This window comes from Papio anubis, unplaced genomic scaffold (genome assembly GCF_008728515.1).
Source record: "Papio anubis isolate 15944 unplaced genomic scaffold, Panubis1.0 scaffold71, whole genome shotgun sequence".
NCBI classification, from domain to species: Eukaryota; Metazoa; Chordata; class Mammalia; order Primates; family Cercopithecidae; genus Papio; species Papio anubis.
The window spans coordinates 55,202-75,964 of record NW_022167319.1 but is presented as its reverse complement, the minus strand read 5'-3'; the positions used below and the strand labels follow the sequence as shown (position 1 = coordinate 75,964).

At 38.9% G+C, this 20,763-nt stretch overlaps 1 protein-coding gene across 9 annotated transcripts in view; it reads left to right on the top strand.

Moving 5' to 3' along the window:
• The window catches only part of LOC101005030 (unconventional myosin-Va), a 218,177-nt gene that overhangs the window by 160,096 nt on the left and 37,318 nt on the right, over positions 1–20,763 (top strand). For 6 of the 9 annotated variants that reach the window (XM_003900951.4, XM_003900950.4, XM_009210190.3 and 3 more), the window contains 7 exons: positions 271–419; positions 4,933–5,046; positions 11,006–11,149; positions 11,368–11,421; positions 13,523–13,750; positions 16,481–16,489; positions 18,838–18,938. In XM_003900951.4, coding sequence (XP_003901000.1) covers positions 271–419; positions 4,933–5,046; positions 11,006–11,149; positions 11,368–11,421; positions 13,523–13,750; positions 16,481–16,489; positions 18,838–18,938 — 799 coding nt within the window. The remainder of the gene's footprint in view (positions 1–270; positions 420–4,932; positions 5,047–11,005; positions 11,150–11,367; positions 11,422–13,522; positions 13,751–16,480; positions 16,490–18,837; positions 18,939–20,763) is intronic. The other 3 variants (XM_009210193.3, XM_009210191.3, XM_009210189.3) reach the window with 1 other exon arrangement.

The following is a 20,763-nucleotide window of genomic DNA, read 5'->3' as shown; positions in this document are numbered from 1 at the left end:
TTCAAGGATGTGCTGTAACCAGTGTATCAATTAGTGGGACTAAGGCCAGAGTACGGGCAATAACTCAGTAGATGATTGTTAATATTAATAAATTATTTCATTTTTTGGTCATTTTTTCTTTACCTAAATTTTACTAAGACACTCTTCATGAATCACAGTGATACTAAAAGTAAAATTCCCTGCAGAGAAACTGGAAATCAGTATACATGTTTACACAATTGCATTTTCAAGGGGCCATCTTTGGTATGCATATCCTTTTTTTAATTTCAGAAACTATGGAGAAGAAGTTAGTAGAAGAAACCAAACAACTGGAGCTCGACCTTAATGATGAAAGACTGAGATATCAGAACCTTCTGAATGAGTTCAGTCGCCTAGAAGAACGATATGATGACCTCAAAGAAGAGATGACCCTTATGGTGGTGAGTCAAACACTTTTGCTTTTTTTAATGAAAAATTTTAAACATATACAAAAGTAAATAGAATAGTAGAATGAACCTCCATATCTTCCGTGTGCCTACCACCCAATTCCAGAATGTTCAACACATATTCACCTCCCGTTCCATCTCCCCAACCCGCTCCATCCAATGGATTGGATTATTTTAAAGCAAATCTCAGAAATAATATAATTTTATGCACAAGTACTTCAGTAAAGTCAAACACTTTAAAGACTGGGCTAAATGATAGTATAAAGTCAGTACAGTTGAATTTTTGTTTTTGTTTTTGTTTTGAGACGGAGTCTCGCTCTGCCATCAAGTGGAGTACAGTAGCACAATCTCGGCTCACTGCAACCTCTGCCTCGCAGGTTCAATTGATTCTCCTGCCTCAGCCTCCTGAGTAGCTAGCTGGGACTACAGGCACCCACTGCCATGCCTGGCTAATTTTTTGTATTTTTAGTAGAGACGGGGTTTCACCATGTTGGCCAGGATTGTCTCGATCTCCTGACCTAGTGATCCACCTGCCTTGGCCACCTCCCAAAATGCTGGGATTACAGGCATGAGCCACTGCGCCCAGTCAGTTGGACTTTGTTTCATATATTGAATGGCCTAATGAAACATTTACATGTAGACTGATTTTGATTATAATTTCGAAGACATATTCCTATGAAAAGAAAATTCAGACTCCATTTATAATGAATTATCTATTTCAAGGACTCTTCTGCATTTACCAATGTACCTTTCATACTTGTAATAATTCTGCACATCCTCCCTATTCCACATATCCTGCTATCAGAAAACAAAGAGTTCCCAAGTTCTCTTGCTGCCTACGAGTACCAGCCTTAAAGGTAACCTAATTATACAAATGACCAGAAATACTTTGAAATATCTCATAAAAAGCCAGATAATTCAGTATCTGTGGAGCAGAGTATTTGCTTCAAATTTTGCTTCTATCTGGACCTACTGACAAAGTTCATTACAATATGACACTTAAAAAGTCAAAATAAAAGAGATTATGTAATACGAAAGATAGGCTCTCATCACCTTGCAGATGAGAAAATCCTGTCTAAAAGAGACTAAAAAGCTAATATAAATCCCACATTGGACCATTATTTCAACCCTCACTACTCTGATTTATGTGTGACAAAGAGAAATTAGAAGTAGATGCAAGTCACCATTATAACTGTTCTTATAATTGACAAATCTAAAGACCCTTGTTAAGCTTCATCTTTCTTGATCACCATGCTCCCCTTGGTCCCATTGAAACCTTTCTTCCTTCACATTCTGTAATTCTTAGCTTTCTCTAGAATTCTTTTCTTCTTTTTCAGTGTTTATGTTCCCCAGTTCCATTCTTTGGTATATTTTTGTTCACTGTATTTATTAGATGACCTTGCCAACATTTATGGTTAATCTCTGTTTCAGTTATGGTTAGAGCTAAACTTTATAACCTATAAGTAGGTGTTTCTGAGACCCCTTAGTTATTTGGGATGTTAATAAGTGGCATTGGAGAAGAAATTCTGAGGTAAAATAAATGTAATCTACCAGGTTAAACAGAGATAAACAGATGTCTTTTCTGCAGAATTTCTTGGATTCTTTAATAGTGCATGCAATATGAATTTCAGAAAATAAAATGAGAGAAGCAGGTACCATACATGTATCCCTCTCTGAGCATATTCCAGAGACATCCATCTGTGAGGAGGTCATGGGTCTCTTTAGTCAAGGAGGTGGCCATTTCTAGAAGGGCCCTCCAGTGACGCCATCCTCCAGCAGCTTGACACAGCTCCTCCTTTCTTCTAAGCAAGTCTGCCTGCTCTCCATCTGTTCCCAGCAGTGCTCTAGGGGTAGTTTTAGTTCCTGAATTTCTTTTTTCTCAGTCGTGTGTCCTCTCCATTGTGTATGCCTGTGACTCACTGTCATTCGCCTTGGGAGACAAAATGGTCAGAGGAAGGGAAAAGGAGAAAGCAGAGGAAGGGAGATAAGAGCTCGCTTGCTTTCCACTCATCTCTTCACTAGATCTCATTTCCTAGCTCCAGATGTAGTCCAGATCACAGGTTTTGCAGAAAATATTTGCCCAGAATTGCAGAGAATAAAAAACTTGATCTTATAACCCAAGACAATTAAAATATTAGCGACAATATCTTATTTTAATGTTTAGGTACAACTGAACAGCTAACAGATGAGTACTTGACTAATATTAGACTGACACTCTTCTGGAAATGGCATTCTCACTGCTTCTATCCAGAGCTAATGAAGCATTTGGTCGTAAACAGAGTTGTCATATGAATGGAGGAAACTCTAGGGAGGGGACTTGATAAGCTGCCTCCAGCGCTTCCCATAACCTATGTGATACATGGGCCAAAGAACACTAGTAAGCTAATAGTGTCACTTATTACCAGCCTCTAGAGTTGTTGGCCCTAGTACAAGAAGTGTTGTAGCATTTTTCTCCAAGAACATTGGGTTGTCCAGACAATACAGGGGCAGAGGCAATGAGGAAGGACCAATCTAGGGCTAAGGAGTTTCAAGCCAATGAAGAAAAGATGACAAGGCATGGGAATACAGGCTTATGAAGTGTTTAAAGGTAAATTAATTCCAGAGAGTGGAGGGAAACCAGCATGTCAATCGTGAGGTCATTAGTCTTGGCAAAGGGAATAAAACAGGTTCTGGAAAAGAAGGAATCATGGGAGAAATCAGGAGCAGAAGAGGAGGGAGGTGCAGATCTTGAAGGAGAACATATTGATCCAGTCAAATATATATCCTTGTAGTTGAAAAACATATAAACAGGGGAGCAAAATCCTAAAAACAGAGAACTGAAAAGTTACCAACAAGGAAGTTGTTGAATCACTGCAGTCCCCTAACAATCACAGCAGCAGCAGTTAACATTCATTGAATGCTTTGTATGCCACACCAGACTGTTTACTTGCACACTCTTATTTAATCCTTACACAGACCCTATGAGATAGAAATTACTACCCTTTTTTTCCTGATGATGAAACTGAGGCCTAGAAAAGTTGGGTAAGGGACAAGTAAGTGGAAGAGCTGGTATTCCTGCCTAGCTCTGTCTCCTTTCAGACCCAGAGCACTTAACCACTGCCCTGTATCCAAAAGTTACATTAAATAGCAACAAGCAGTGTTGCTTCTATTAATGTCTTAAGGTATTCCTTGTATAATGATAGATATATGTGGGAAGACAGGGATCTCTCTCATTTTTAATAAGCTTATTAAAAATCTTTGTCCTGGTGTTTATCTGGACTACCTATTTTTCTTAGTGATACAACCAGTTTATTCAATAAATGCCATTCATACAACTGTGGTCTTGGGCTGGAAATTTTAAGTAAGAGTGCCTGTGTCTGTAAACAGACAGTGAATTTGAGTGCCTTGGACTTCATCTGTGATGATTACCCCCTTTAGTGTGCACCCCAGCTTCTGGATTGTTTCAGAGGTGCTGGTGTTCTTGGATCTTCCCTTCGCTTTGCAGTACAGGTTGGGCTGGCCTGGGAGACTTTTAAGTCTCTGGATGAGTCTTCTCTCCATAAGCCTGGGTGTAGGAAGGGAAGAGACAAAGAAGCTCTTTGTGGCTTCCAGCTCTTTTCCAGCAGCTGGGGAAAGGTACAAAGAAAACTGGACAGGTGAGAAAGCTCTCGGAGGCCTTTCTGAAGCCCTCAGGACTGTAACATTGAAAGCTTAAGGCCACTGGATCTTTCCATCTCTCCTGCTGGGGACATGCTAATAGCCCAGCCTTTTAATTCCTTCTTCCCTCAGGTTATTCTCTAACCCCTTCTCCTACAGGAGGGGAGGATGTGTCATTGCTAAACTTTTCTATTCCCCATGAGCTTTCTGAACACTAATTTCCTAGGTATTACATGTCATAAAAATGCCACCCGGATGTCCTGAGGTAATAACCGAGGGCTCTTCGGAGGATTACTAGAGCGGCTTTCTTACCTCCCCTGTACTGTCCATCCTGCCCACTGCTCACTCCAAAGATTTAACTGCACGTATTAAAGTGACAGAAATTAGAGCTGCCTGTGTGAACTCCTTCATCTTTCCTTTAAACCATTTTTGCCTAATTACCATGCAGTAAAATGACTGTGCATGCCATTTCAATATATTTTATGAGGTTTTTGATAAGTTTTATTTGATTATAGCACTAAAGTCAGTACTTGGAAGCTTTACCCAGTGCTTCACTGAGCACTGCTTCACCCAGTGTGACTGACCGCTCAAAGTTTTCAACACCCAAAGGGTACTCCACTAATAATCACAAGTGATTCTTATTTGGGCATTTGGATTTGCAACTGTTCCTGTCATGTCATGCCAGTGTACCTTTTTCTTTGAAGAGGTGACCTTTTTGTAATTATTTGGTCAAAACAATATGGAACAGATCACTTGGGCACCAATACAAGTCAGGCAGTAGCGATAAGAACCAAGTCAAGGTGGATGCTGTCTTAACTATGCCTAGACTAATTATGTTGTGTTAATTATACCTGGGTTATTTGCCTTGCAGCATGTGCCTAAGCCTGGACACAGGAGGACAGACTCCACCCACAGCAGCAACGAATCTGAATATACCTTTAGCTCTGAAATTGCAGAAATGGAAGACATTCCATCGAGGACAGAGGTACAGTTTAGACTGAAAGTAGGATGTGAGCATGCTGTTGTTAACAAGGAACATTTCCATTGCAGAGCAGACTCCAGTTGGCCATAAACATAGTATTTGTTTGAATCATTTATTCTTCATAAGTGACCTGTAGATACAAACTTATCTTATTTACCTTTTTGTACACTTAAGTGCTATGTACATACATACCTATTGCATATTTTTTTGTCAATACAAATTTTAATTTTAATTTTTAATGCAATTTTGATGGTGAGATTTTATTTTTGTAATTCTCTTTTACCCCTAACATGGTGTGTATACAGGATTTTATTTCAGACTGAGGTAAATTATTTTATTTTATTTATTTATTTATTTATTATTTACTTTATATCTATAGACCACCGCTGTAGACAGAGGTAAATTATTTTTCAAGTAAGCCCTTTGTCCTTGAATATCATAAACACTGGCGCCCCAGAGTTTAGCAAAACTGCTGCCTGTTTTTTGCCAGTTTTTACCAATGTAACTTTCTTCTACAAAATGCATGGAAAATAGTTTAGAAATCTGCTTTAATGTTTTGTGTTATGTTGTATGAAACCAAAATGATGTATTACTGTAACTCCAAGAGTATAGTGACTTCTAGTTAGATTATTCCCAACCAATTCTAAGATCTTTTTAAATATGATATAGTTTCAATAATGGATAATTCAGATACAACCGTACTATTTTTATATTATATTCTTTGAAAATGACCAAATCAGAAATAGACTGCTTCTGGCAGAATAGCTAGAGAAATTGAGTGATTCTTTCCTTTCTTGTCTCAGTTCTACTTAAGAATGAAGTTTCTGCCATCTCATTCTGTTTTGAAGAAAAATGTTCTATAGTTGGAATGTCATATCATTGGAATCATACATACAAGAAGGCTAAGGAATTTGTCCAGGTTCACAGCTTATCAGTGGTAGATCCAGCATACTAACTGAGGCTTGTCTCTTTAGAATTCATGTTCTTAAGCCATTGTATTCTACTGACTTCATCCAGGGATTCTACACTGCAAGTCTCCAAATCCCTTTTCTATCTAGAGCTAACATTGGCTGGGCCCATGGATATAACAGTATGGCCAGTATATAGCAGGATAGAGGTTTTTCCAGTTATCTATTGCTATGTAATAATTGATCTCAAATTTTTAAAAACAGTAATTTATTATTTTTTATTTATTATTAATTAATTTATTATTACTCATAATTCTGTGGGATTTGACTGAGGAGTTCTTCTGCTCCATGTGGTGGTGGTCAGAGTGCCTCATGTAGCTGCATTCTGTAGAGTGCTTGCTTCTCTTCCCTGGGCCTCTCCATGTAGCCTCTCTTCAGCAGCAGGTAGGTGGGTTCTAAGAGTGAGAGGCTAAAAGATACCAGGCCTCTTAGAGCTAGGCCCAGAACTGGCCCAGTGTTAGTTCTGCCACATTCTGGTCAAAGAAAATCACAAGGCCAGCCCAGATTCAAGGCAAAGAGGATAGATTCCATCTCTTGTTGGGAGGAAAGACTTGTATGTTGAGAAGAATCATTGGTGCCATCATACCACAAAGTTAGACTTTGAAGACTTCAAAATTAGGACTTCTGAGCCTTCGATAGATAGGAAGGTTTTAGGATTGCATCCTATTGATCTCAGTGGGAGTACTCACTTGCAATAGTCGGAGGGAAGTACATTTACAAACTGCCCAGTCCAGTGTAGTACCACTTTAGCAGCTCCTGCTGGTAGGGGGAAGCCATAATAAAAAAGGTGTGCTTGCTGGAAACCAGTCTGTAGCTCTCTGGAGAATTCCCCTGCCGGCCCCACTTGTTTTGCAGCCCTCCCGCGCTTACAGATCTTCACGGGCTGGGTTGATGCTGCTTTGGAACCAGTGCTCCTCTTGCTTGGTGTGCACCTCTTCTAGGAGCCGTTCACTGATGATCCCTGTTCTGCTTCTGCTCTCAAGCTTTCTCACACCTTTCACATCTGGGGAAGGGTCACCAGAACTTTCTCAGCTATCATTAGGAGTTATTTCAGAATGACTGCCAGGCCTGTAATGGTGGTAATTTTGTGACTACATTCAGTTATTTTGATTTTCCTCAGATGAGAGACTAGTGTTATTTTTTAGGTCAGTTAAAGAGCTTCACTGTCTTAGAAAAGCCCTGGGTGACAAAGTCCTTACTAAGGCAAGAAAGCAAAACAAAACCTCAGAAACTTCTCTGTGACAGATGGCCCAATCTTCCTTCTTGTTCATGGGGTATAGCGAGGACATCTCTTTAGTTAGACGTGTCATCAGGGCTCAGAATGGGCACCATCGGGAGCACCCTTAAATAATTACCAATATTTATGCCTTAAGTCATTTTGCATTTTTCACATGTAATCTTTTGTGATCTTCTATCTTCTATTTTAATACTCTTATCCACAGAATTTTGCTCTTGTCCGGCAATCAACTAGTTGTTTATGTAGTATTAACCGATGTCTGAAGAGTTACCCCATCACATTTTTTTCTTTTCATTTTTTTTTTTTGCTACTTCTAGTTGTCAGAACACCATCCCATTTTAATAAGAGGCTTCCTTTTAAACAAAAAGTGCCCATTCAAGGCTCAAAGGAATGATTTCCAAATGATATTTTAGGTATAATGAATGAAATATTACATTCATTTCTGGAACGAAAGGTTCTATGACAGTGTAAGAAAAGATGAAATAATTTAAAATTTCAGGGACATGTACATCATTCATAATGAACAAACATTAAAATATATAATATGGAATGTTTAAATTGTAAATAAGCGTCAATATAAGTATTTTATGCTTAATTTTTATGGGGGACATATAGAAAAGAATTTTTATACGAATGAAATTCTATAGTGATTTCATGTTGTGGCAAGATGTTATATCTGTTCTGCTAAGTCAGGACAGACTTTATTATAAAGATTATATACCTAAACTTTTTCTAATTGTTGAGTATTACAAAGTAGGCGGAAAGAAAAAGTTCAGGTGTAATTAATTTGTGGACAAATGACTTTGACAGCCTGTAAATGCCTACTTCTTTGTTCAGTTGATTCTTCTTGGGTTGTTTTTAGAACTGGAATAACACTTAACACTACTCTGAATTCACAAAAGACCAAAGGTAGCTAATGAATATACAATTCCTGAAAATAAAAATTATTCCGTCTCTTCAAAAGTCAAAGAAGGCCAGGCGCAGTGGCTCATGCCTGTAATCCCAGCACTTTGGGAGACCTAGGCCAGTGGATCACCTCAGGTCAGGAGTTCGAGACGAGCCTAGCCAACATGGCGAAACCCTGTCTCTACTAAAAATACAAAAAATTAACCAAGTGTGGTGGCAGGCGCCTGTAATCCCAGCTACTCAGGAGACTGAGGCAGGAGAATTGCTTGAACCCAGGAGGTGGAGGTTGCAGTGAGCCGAGATTGCACCACTGCATGCCAGCCTGGGCAACAAGAGCAAAACTCCGTCCAAGAAAAAAAAAAGTCAAAGAAATGCAAATTAAATCAACAACAAAGTTCCGCTTTTGGTCTATTAACTGAGCTAAATGTTTTTTTTTAATTATAACAGTCACTACTGTTCAAGGTGGTGGTTGCTGATAGAAGTGTAAATTGGCCAATTTGATGGACTTTTAAGAAGTTAATGTTTAGATATTTGTATACTGGAGTGTTTATTTTAGTAATATTCCAATAGCAAAAAATTAGAAACAACTTCAACACCCATCAGTAAAATAATAGCTAAGCAAATGGTGACACACCTGACTGTATATTTAAATATCATAAATTTGGGAAACAATGCAATGCCAAGTTTAAAAGATCATATAAAATTATAATGACAATATTATTCTAATTCTTTAAATCTATAGATGCATAGAGAAAAAGACTAAGAAAAAATTATAGTTTTTCTGTGGAGATAGGATTATGGTGTGTTTTTCTTCTTTGAACTTTTCTTATTTCCTAAATTTTCTATAAAAGCTTATTCTGCTCTCATATCAGAAAAGCAAAAGTAAATATTCTCTTTTTAAACAATTGGGTAGATTTGCCAATCATTTAATAATTATACATTGACTGTTTAGTTAAATAGATGATTGCTGTCATTCTCTTGCTCCTCCATCCTCACTTCTGCCTCTCTAACAAAGGGACTCTTTATCTTCTACTACATTAATTCTAATAGTACAATTATTTCTCTTCTTACCTCATTAAAAATTAAAACCTTAAGTAAACATGTTAAAACAATTATGGCACCCACAACTTCCATGATGGTGGTTAGTTGTTTGCATTATTTTTAAGCTTTAATTAGTGTACCTTTATTTATCCTAGTAGGTCTCACTGTGATTTTGTTTTGGAACCAGTTGACACACTTTTAAAATGTTATTAGGTTATTCTTCAGTTTATTAAGAACTATACAGTCGTCCCTTGGTTTCCACAGGGGATTGGCTCCAGGACTTTCATGAATACCAAAATCTAAGGATGCTCAAGTCTCTTATGTAAAATGCAGTAGTATTTACATATAACCTATGCACATCCTTCCATATTCTTTAAGTCATCTCTACGTTACTTATAATACCTAAGACAAGCTATGTAACTATAGCATTATTTAATACCTAAGAAAATATATAGTTAAATAAAACATTATTTAATACCTAAGACAAATATAGCATATTGTAGTACCTAAGACAATATAAATGCTATGTAAACAATGCAGTATAACAGTTATGATACTGTATTGTTGTTTATTTGTAATAAAAAGCCAAGGTGCGCAGTGTAGGCCTATCTACAGAGCCAAGGCTGGGCTTTATGTCGATTTTAGGAGTCTCTTCTTAGCGGGGACATAGCCCAGCCTAACCAAGCAGCGTTTTGTTAAAGTAGTGAGGGCTAAACTCTTTTCACTGTTTTCTGAAGAGGCAGTAAATAATCTAACAGTAAAAATGTGATAATCATTTTTATTTTTATTGTTTGGGAGGTTTTTTTGGGAATATTTTTGATCCACAGTTGGTTGAATCTGAGAGGATGTGGAACCCACAGATACAGAACCCAAGGATATGGAGGGCTGACTGTATATGTTTTGGTTTTTCAGATTTCAGTTTTCTCTGTGTGATCTCAATATATTTATGCTGGCATTTCATATTTTCAAAAATCATTCTTCCTGATTGCAAATGTAGAACCTGCCCATTGTAAACAATTTAAATATAGGAATGTACAATGTAAAGAAATGAAACTTTCCCATAGTACATTCCATCCTCTGAGATAACCATTGATGGCCTTCCAAATTTTTATATGCATGTGCTAGGTATACATTTAAAAGTCACATACGTTTGTGTTTTATTAACAAAAACAAGGTATATTTTCTGTCCTGCAGTTTGTATGTTCATATAATACTTTAAGACATATTTATCTGCTCATGTTGATATACTTCATTGTTTTTTTTTTTTTTTTTTTTTTTTTTTGAGACGGAGTCTCATTCTTCTGCCCTTTAAGCAACTGTCCTATTGACTGACATTCAGATTCTTGCCAGTTTTTTGCAATTACAAAAAAAAAAATGCTGCAATGAACATCTTTTTCCATATATTTTTATATACTTGTGTAAGTATTTCTGTAGAATTAATTCCTAAATGTAGATTTGCTACGTTAAAGGTATGCACATTTAAATTTTAGTAAGTTCAGCAAAATCGCCCTTTTCAAAGGCCTACCTTTACTTCCACCAATATCATATGAAACACTGTGGCTAACACAGAGCATCATGAATCTTTTTAGTCTTTGCCAGTCTGATAGGGGAGAAGTAGCAGTTCAGTGTTGTTTAATTTGCATTTCTCTCATTGTTAGCTAGGTTGAGCATTTTTAAAATATATTCTCTAGATGTTTCTATTTCTTATTCTGTAAGTTTGCCTATTTTTCCATTGACCTATTTGTCATTTTCTCATTGACTTGTATGTCTTCTGGCTTGTCTTGACCATCTTGTGATTCCTGATGTTTAGGAGCCAAGTGAGAAGAAGGTACCTCTGGACATGTCATTGTTCCTTAAGCTCCAAAAGCGGGTCACAGAGCTGGAGCAGGAGAAGCAGGTGATGCAGGATGAGCTGGACCGCAAGGAGGAGCAGGTGCTCCGCAGCAAGGCCAAGGTGCACAGCACAGCCCGTCCGCAGAGCTGAGGCGGGGCTTTATGTCCATTTCAGCAGTTTTTTCCTTAGTGGGGACTCAGCCCAGCCTATCCAAGCAGCACTTGGTTAAAATAGTGAGGGCTAAACTCTCTTCCCTGTTTTCTGTAGAGCAAGTAAATATTTTAAGAGTAAAAATGTGACGATTAAAATATAAAACTTTTACTTTAACTTTTCCCTAGGAAGAAGAAAGACCACAAATTAGAGGTGCAGAACTGGAATATGAGTCACTCAAGGTAATGGGGAGTTTCTGCTCAAGACTTTGAATATTTTGTTTTGGCAAGAGGCTCACTCAGAGCCTCTCTTTTTCTCAGAGAACATCCTTAAGGGCTGGAGGTTGCACCAGAGGTCCTAGCTTCAGCCTTATTCCACATTACTTCTTGTTGTTTCTTTTTATAAATTCCATTTCATATAAGCTATACTTCAGTCTAAATAGGAACAGGAGAAGTAGCTGCCATTCGAGGCTGTGGTAGTAAAGGATGTGGACTCTAGCATCGGCCACTATAAAAATCCAATTGGGTGTGATGGGGCAGACCAGACATAGAAGTAGGAATCTGCTCTCCAGATCTTCTCCTGCCCCACACAATAATGAATGAATAAAAACATTCTCTGTAGTATGAATGAAGCCGCGATTCACAAAGCATTAGATTAGTGGCTCTCAAAACATGGTCCCTGGACCAGCAGGATCAATGTCACCTGGTAGCTTGTTGGAAATGCAAATTTTCAGGCCACACACTACTAAACTTATTAAATCAGAATCTCTGAGGGTGGACCCCAGCAATCTGTGTTTGAACAAGACCTCTGGGTGATTCTGATACACAGTAAACTTGGGAAGCATTTGTGGTTTACACGTCAAAGTAATGACATTTATGTGTCTTCTGTTACAGAAATAAGCAATAAGAATCTGATTACCAGTTGGTGGGAGAACGGGGAAGGGAGGGAGCATTCATTTTTATAAAAGAATAGATTAATTCATGAAAGAAAGGTTATATATTCTTAAACTAGAAAAAAGAAGGACTTTAAATAGTTTTTTTATTTTTCTTTTGAGATGGAGTCTCGCTCTGTTGCCCAGGCTGGAGTGCAGTGGCACGATCTCGGCTCACTGCAAGCTCTGACTCCTGGATTCACGCCATTCTCCTGCCTCAGCCTCCTGAGTAGCTGGGACTACAGGCGCCCACCACCACGCCCAGCTAATTTTTGTATTTTTAGTAGAGACGGGGTTTCACCGTGTTAGCCAGGATGGTCTCGATTTCCTGACCTTGTGATCCACCCGCCTCGACCTCCTAAAGTGCTGGGATTACAGGCATGAGCCACCGTGCCCAGCCTAAATAGTTTTAATATAACACATTGAAAGGACTGATATGGTGCTACAAACCTAAGCTTTTGTCTCTGGGAAGAAACTAAAATATGCAGTGTTTATACACAAGTGTTTCAGTATCATCAGGCCATGTGTCCTGTGCTAAATGAGGCACCATGGTGCTTTTAAGTGCCTGTCTACATCTATGTTTCCCAACCAGCATCTTGTGACACTTGTGTTCTAGTGTCAATGTCACTCTGTTCTGGGTTCCTATTGCCATTGTTTGAACTGAACATGGAGTGGGCGGCACTAACTGGTGGCAGGGGCTGGCTGGTAGGACATGAAATATTGGGGGGATGAGGATGTGCATATCCTTCTGGGTGGCTGGAGTAAGGCCTTCAACCTTGCCTCCTGCCTCCCAAGGCTCCACCCACAATGTCGCAAGCATGTCACACAGAAAAGAAGTTTGAAAAATGCGCTATTTATTGTCATTTAGACACTAAAGGGAGTTTTACTAGTTTGAACGATATGGTAAATTTTTAAAATTAGAAGTTAAAGCCTAACATTTCAATAGTCTTTCCATTCTACTTTATAAAGGAAATAAGAGGAGACTACTAAAGATTTCAGGGATCCACCCATCTGATTCATTCATTGGAAATATCCTGGCCAGCTGGACCCTCAGATTTCCCATATATTTGTTTACAAACAAAAGCTGGGCTCCATAGCACTGGCTAAACTCGCCCCTTGGGACTCAGCAATCTCTCCATGCCAGTGAACACACCCTGGGCAGGCCAGAATACATTTGTCTCTGGAATTTGGGTTGATGAAGCAAACTTCCATTGACCTTGCTCAATTCTACTTGATGTCAGACTTCCTTAATTTGCAGAGCAGAGCTCCTGGCAGAACCTAGGAAGCCATTCACTAGGATAATTCTGATGAACTTTTTCAGCAGAATTCTTCTACCAGCTTGGGAGAAGTTTGAGCATCCAATATAAAGTTGAGGATGACAGCAATGAACTTTTCTTTGTCTTTTCATACAGCGTCAAGAACTAGAATCGGAAAACAAAAAACTGAAGAATGAGCTAAATGAGTTGCGCAAGGCCCTCAGTGAGAAAAGTGCACCAGAGGTGACCGCCCCAGGTGCACCTGCCTACCGTGTCCTCATGGAGCAGCTGACCTCTGTGAGTGAGGAGCTTGATGTCCGCAAGGAAGAAGTCCTCATCTTAAGGTCTCAACTGGTGAGCCAGAAAGAGGCCATCCATCCCAAGGTAAGCACAAGCACACAACTAAACTGGGTGTTCGGGGACTGGCCTCAATGTCTTCTTATCATTTCCCTCCAGTTTATAGTGCAGCAAACACTTAAGAGCATTTTTAATCTAATTGAGGATTCATCATTTAAAAAAAAAAATCCCAGTGTTGTTTAAAACTATTGTAAGCATAAATTGGAATGAGCAAAAAGCAAGGAGAATCCCAAATGATCATCAAAGTTTCATCTCTCATGAGTTTTAAAATTAATCTTTTTGTAGTAATCTGGCCACAATAAATTTTGATCTAAAATAAAATTTCATTAAATACAAAACTCTCTAAATTTTCTTACTGCGGGAAGGCATTAAATACAACTTTAAAATCATTTGTTGAAAATAGCTGGTTTAGTTGGAGAAATAATAGATGAACCGGTTAGAAGTGAGATCAGTGAGTGAAGTTACATGGAGATGATTTCTGCTCACTTCAGGCAGTTCTCTTTAGTAGGGGGTGCTGTCCCAGTGGGAGGGGCTGTTTCAGGATTCAACAGAAAGGACTCCCGCCCTGAGGACATAGATGGCCCTTTGAAGTCCTTCCCTGCCTTCATTTGAGACCCAGCGCTGCCATATGCTGATGAGAGATGGGCCTTTCGGTCATTTGCCATCAGAGGGAATCTGAGTGATCATCTTGAAAACCTGGCCTGCCTCCCTGCCCTTGTGCATGCAGCAGAGCATCACAGGACTCGAGGCAATCAAGAGTCCCAGCTGTGTGGTGTGTCATATAAAAAATATCCATGGCCGGGCGCGGTGGCTCAAGCCTGTAATCCCAGCACTTTGGGAGGCCCAGATGGGCGGATCACGAGGTCAGGAGATCGAGACCATCCTGGCTAACACGGTGAAACCCCGTCTCTACTAAAAAATACAAAAAACTAGCCGGGCGAGGTGGTGGGCGCCTGTAGTCCCAGCTACTTGGGAGGCTGAGGCAGGAGAATGGCGTAAACCCGGGAGGCGGAACTTGCAGTGAGCTGAGATCTGGCCGCTGCACTCCAGCCTGAGCGACAGAGCGAGACTCCGTCTCAAAAAAAAAAAAAAAAAAAAAAAAATCCATGATATATAATGAGCTGGATGCCTGAAAATCTGAGAGTACTCCTCTTAGAAATGGTATTTCTGCGTGCAGTTTAGATACTGTGCCTGGCACGTATGTTTGGACTTGATGAAGGCAACTCACACCTGAGATCAACACTGGTCCAAAAAATATCAAATTCTAAAAACAAGATGTTTGACTAATTTGGGGAAATAAAATTCCAGTAGTAGTGGATTATATAGAGAAATGGGCTTTCTTACTTTAAAACAAATCACAGGCCAGATGTGGTGGCTCACACCTGTAATCCCAGCACTTTGGGATGCTGAAGTGGGTGGATCACGAGGTCAGGAGATCGAGACTGTCCTGGCTAACATGGTGAAACCCCATCTCTACTAAAAATATAAAAAATGAGCCGGGCATGGAGGTGGGCACCTGTGGTCCCAGCTACTCAGGAGGTTGAAGCAGGAAAATGGTGTGAACCCGGGAGGCAGAGCTTGTAAGCGAGCCGAGATCACGCCACTGCACTCCAGCCTGGGCAACACAGCGAGACTCCGTCTCAAAAACTAATAATAATAATAATCACAAACACCTTAAGCCAGAAATGAGAAGAGACCCCATTTTGACTTGGCCATATAGGTCGCACCTCACTCCCGGGCTGTCTCAGTTGGTTCCCTTGGCTACCACTGTGGCTGGGCCTCAGAAAACAAGGCTAGCAGTCTTGGTTGAGCAGAGTCCAAAATCAAGATTCCTTTCTCTAGTTCTGTTGACACAAATTAGTATTCTTTCTAAAAAAATTTTTGATTGACAAATAATAGTTGTATATATTTATGGGGTTGCAATGCGGTAATCTCACAAGAAACTTTAGTAAAAATCAAGAGAAAGGAAAAGAGAAATGAAGCAAAGGGCGTAAAAACAATCCAGCTAACAGAGCATGGAGTTCTACTATCACACATTCTCCCTGTCCAGCTCACGTACCCCGTGTGACAGCTGCTCTCCTGACCCTAATGGGCTGACCCTGTCCAACTGACGTACCGGCTCGCTCAGCTCCCAGCCTAAACATGGCAGCACTCATGTCCCCTCCTAGGAGAAATGCCCATGACACTAATTAAGATCTTCCAGACTCCCCGGGGCTATTTGTCCCTCTCAGTTTCTAGTCTGAGAGACCCATCGTGTCACCACTCCATTTCAGGGCAGTGATGAGCAACACCCTGAGAGCTAGGGGATGATCCAGCCCAGGCAGGTCTTGTGTATTGGCTCCACCTCTAGAGTATTCTAGGAATCTTCCCTTGGACAAATGACTTCCTACGGGGCACATAACTTTAACTCCACAGACCTATGATAAGAATTTCACCCACATACCTTAACAGGAGGGTCATTCTCTCCCATACTCAAAGATATTTTATAACCAGAAAAATCAAAACAATTTTAAAAGAATTTCAAACTTTTGTTCCTGGAAATAGAAGTTGTCAACACATAAATACATATTAGTATCTGTTTTATGATAGCTCCAGGAATGTTAATGTATTTACAGAGTTAATTTTAGAGAAACAACTCATGGCTGTTTTTAAATTAGCTTTTATCTGTTATGATAGGCACTCTGATGAAATTTATTTATGAAACTAAGGGTTTATTGTTTTCTCTGTTTTTTGTGCTTGCTGACTTGTGATTTTCAGGATGACAAGGTAATTATACATTTTTGGTTTTTTAGTAAATACTTCTATTTAATCCTAACTTTAGTTTACAAATATCCCCCAATAAAAGCAGTTGATGCTTTCTGACCAAGTCTATTTTGATATTTTGATATTTATAAGTGAATTTCCAATTTGACTCCTTCTGATTTGGGAAGTCAGTAGGGAAACAGTGGTTGTAGTAGGCTTCAGTCTGGATTATGGAGGGGACTCCATGACTTCTAATTTATAGGCAGCTCTATGACTCATTGCCGTAGTTCTGGTAGGCCATCCAGAGGCTGAGGAGGGAAGCCCTGAACTTGGAGTACATTCCAAAGCACAGGCTCTCCTGAGCTCTCATATCTACCAGTGGCAGGCTTGTTGGCTAAGGGTGAAGAGGAGCCTGAGGAGCTGAGCACACTGTTCTTTGCTGCCACTTTTATCTCCCTGAGTGTAGAGTCCACAGCTAGAATGAAAAGTGGCTCGTGACGAGGTTGCAAAGTCAGATTTCTCTACCATATCTTGTTTCTCTTTATACTGAGTGACAGATATTGCTGTGATTTTCCTATATAGCAAAACCCTTTTAGAACTTCTGGTCACAGGCTTGAGAGAGACAAAGTTTGAGCAGTGAGTCAGGAACTTCCTAAATGCTGTAGCCCAAGTCTGAACCCATTCCCCAAGTGCCACTTTTTAGCTAAGGTAGGCAGAATGAGGGAAGAACTTACTACCCAGGAGAGAAGCATACTAAGAAAGCTTTCTTGTCTTGAATTAGCTAATTTGATCAAGTTACCTCATTTGCTAAAAGTTCAAAACCATACCGTGTAAGTCCTGAGACATCAGAGCACACAGATAGCATTATTTGATGTAAACAATCAGGTCTTTGAAAGTTATTACTTATGGGTCTTAAAAATCTGAGTATGGCCCTTTATAAAACAGAAAGATTTTATTCCTTTCAGAGAAAGAGAAAAAAGAAGCTCTCTGTAAAACAGGTACTAAAATATTTATAAAATATAGCTAAAAAAATTATGTGGTATTAATGGGAAAGATTTTTAAAATTCAGTAAAATCTAAACTATGTATTAGTATATTTTGTGAAATTATAGTTGGTCTTTTCAGAGGAAGCATTTACAAACTTACAAAAGGATAACATTAAGAGAAAAGTGGTATTTTTTTTTTGAAGGCTTTTTAAAATGCACGTTGAAATTCAGAAACAAGCATTTGTAAGTCTCTAGTTGGCATTAAAGTTATCTTGGAACTTGTCTTTAAGATCATGGTATTTGAAGTATATTTTATTAAGTCTGTTTCATTGCAAGGCCTGAGCTTACTTAGATCATGTTTACTAAAGAATCAGACGTATACTATTTAGACAAATATGTGGTCCAAAAGCTTTTGAGTTGAATTTTATGTGGAAATGTTTCCATTTAATCAAAGCCATTGGGTTCTGAAGTATATTATTTTTTAGAGGCTACAGAGCAGGGATTCTTTCTTTGCTTTAAGTTCTGGGATACATGTACTGAATGTGCAGGTTTGTTACATAGGTATACATGTTCCATGGTGGTTTGCACAGCAGTGATTCTTATCTCTTACTCTTGTCTGGAAAGATAGAGTAGCTGAATAGAAGATTTTGAACTTACATTGGTTGTCAGATAGATTTGACTAAAAGGAGAAAATTAAAAAGAAAATTAAAATGTTGGCAAAAAAGTTATTTTTATATAAAATCATTAATAATTCTGACCTGCCAGATGTTTATTTCAAAAGCTTAAGTACTATGTTATATTATACTAGAGGAAAAAAGAACTGAAGTTGAGAAAAAAGCCTTAATTTTGCTGAAGCATATAATCTGAATACTACCTTCTTTTTCTGAGTTTTTAATGAAAAAGCGAACTTTATGTTAAACTTTCATTGTTTTGTTGGGGCATCTGCTTCATTGTAACTAGTCAAAAAGTAGTAGAAAGAATGGCTTTGTACATTCCATTAAATTGGTGCCTTGTGATTTTTCTAATGCTGTATATATACTATATTATATACTTTATAAAAATTATATATATATTTTTTCACATAATGTAAAACACATATATGGCCCATCAGTGATTTTATTTACAGGGCTGTGGCACTCTAGAATCTTCCCACCTTTGTAGTAGAGTGCTAGTGTTTCTCAGGAGAAAAACTGAAGGTACCTTTCTCTTAACTACCTGGGCCAAACTCCCCTCTGCAGTTACATGAGGTTGGGGCTGATGCTTTGGTGGGTCACAGGTGTGGTGGAGCACATAACCCCTGTCCCCCAATTATACCAAATAAATGTGTTATATGTCCACAGCTTTTGAGTTGAATCTTAATGCATAAGTGTGTTATTTCCCCCCTCAGAATACAATGACAGATTCCACAATACTTTTGGAAGATGTACAGAAAATGAAAGATAAAGGTGAAATAGCACAAGCATACATTGGTTTGAAAGAAACAAACAGGTAAGTTGATCCTTCTTTTATTCATTTTGGTTTAACTGTATTGATCTTTAGCCTTCAAGCCAGCCTCTTGCACAGTAAAAGTGTGTATACATCCCTTTATATTAGACATTAATTGGCCTTCAAAGGGAATCCAAGGTTTCCAATGTATTTCTAGTTAAGATCTTCATTTATAATATAAGGTAATAGTATTGACAAAAGGTGTCAGGGAAAATATGCTTTAAATCAAAGGAAGATTTTTAAAATATTTGATGTCTTAGCTTTAAGGGGCTGCCTTGTGAAGAAAACCACCTGCTCAGGTTGTACTGTCTTAGGTAGTCACTATCATTTGTTATTCAGGATGGTTATTTGTGAAGGTTTGTAGGGGCAACTGCAGTTTTCAATAGTTGAAACTTAGAGTGAAGAGGAGTGATGAGGTATCTGGAATCACTTGGTGTTGGCCATGTAACTCTAAAAGGGCACCATGACTTCTAGGATAGGAGAATGAAGGCTCATATCTGGAATTCCCCTTGGCCTTACTACCACCCTCCTTTCCAGCAAAGCCTTAGTCTATTGGTCTAGGTCTCTTGATGGATAGTTTCAGGATTGGTAAGCATAAATACTTTATAAACTGAAGAATATTGCCATACAAAAAGTAAGGTGCAGTCAGCCCTAAATATCCATTGGATCCATATCTGTGGAGTCAACCAATGGAGAATGGAAAAAAATTTTTAAATTACATTTGTACTGAACATGTACAGACTTTTTTCTTGTTTCTTTTCTTTCTTTTTTTTTTTTCTTTTGAAATGGAGTTTCCCTCTTTCGCCTAGGCTGAAAGTGAAGTGGCACAATCTCAGCTCATCGCAACCTCCGCCCCCACCAGGTTCAAGCGATTTTCCTGCCTCAGCCTCCCGAGTAGCTAGGATTATAGGTGCCCACCACCACACCTGTCTAATTTTTGTATTTTTTTTTAGTAGAGACGGGGTTTTGCCACATTGGCCAGGCTGGTCCCGAACTCCAGACCTCAGGTGATCTACCTGCTTCACCTAAAGTGCTAGGATTACAGGCATGAGCCACTGTGCGCGGCCCTATCATTATTTCTTAAAACAAAACTATTTACAGAGTATTATAAGTAATCTAGAGATTACATATTATAAATTTTCAGGTATTATAAGTAATCTAGAGATGATTTAAAGTATGTGGAGGATGTACGTGGTTATATGCAAATAGTATGCCATTTTATGTAAGGGACTTGAACATCTGTAGATCTTGCTGTCCAAGGGAGGACCTGGAACCCAATGGATATTGAAGGATGACTATACTTCTTATCTTCTTTTATGGACAAAGGTGGAGAATGCTTATAAAAGTATATGGTTAAACTTAAATTTTAATTTATCAGTGTAAATTATAAACATATGTTATATCTAAGAATGTGTTAATATAGAAAGAGCTGTATTGTCTCACACGGTTCTTCCATCCACTTAGCTATTCAATCACCAGTGTGCCTACTTCATGCCAGGCCCTGTGCCACGTACTGGGAATACAGTAATAAGCAAGATAAATGCGGTTCCTACTCTCACCGAGGTTCTAGGCTGCTAGGGAGACAGCTGAGAGGGTTTGGACTTTATTCCAAAGATAATGGAATCCTCTGAAAGGTGTTAAGTAGGAGAATGGTGTGATGAGATTTGATTTTTGGAAAGCTAGCCCTGGCTGTTATGTTAGAGAATAGATTGCAGTAGAACAAAATTGAAAGCATAAAGACCAGAGAGTATGCCTGTAACCCAAGGATTATGGTGACTTGGGCTTGGCGGGTGCCAGTTAGGATTGACATAAATGGAACGTTTTGAAA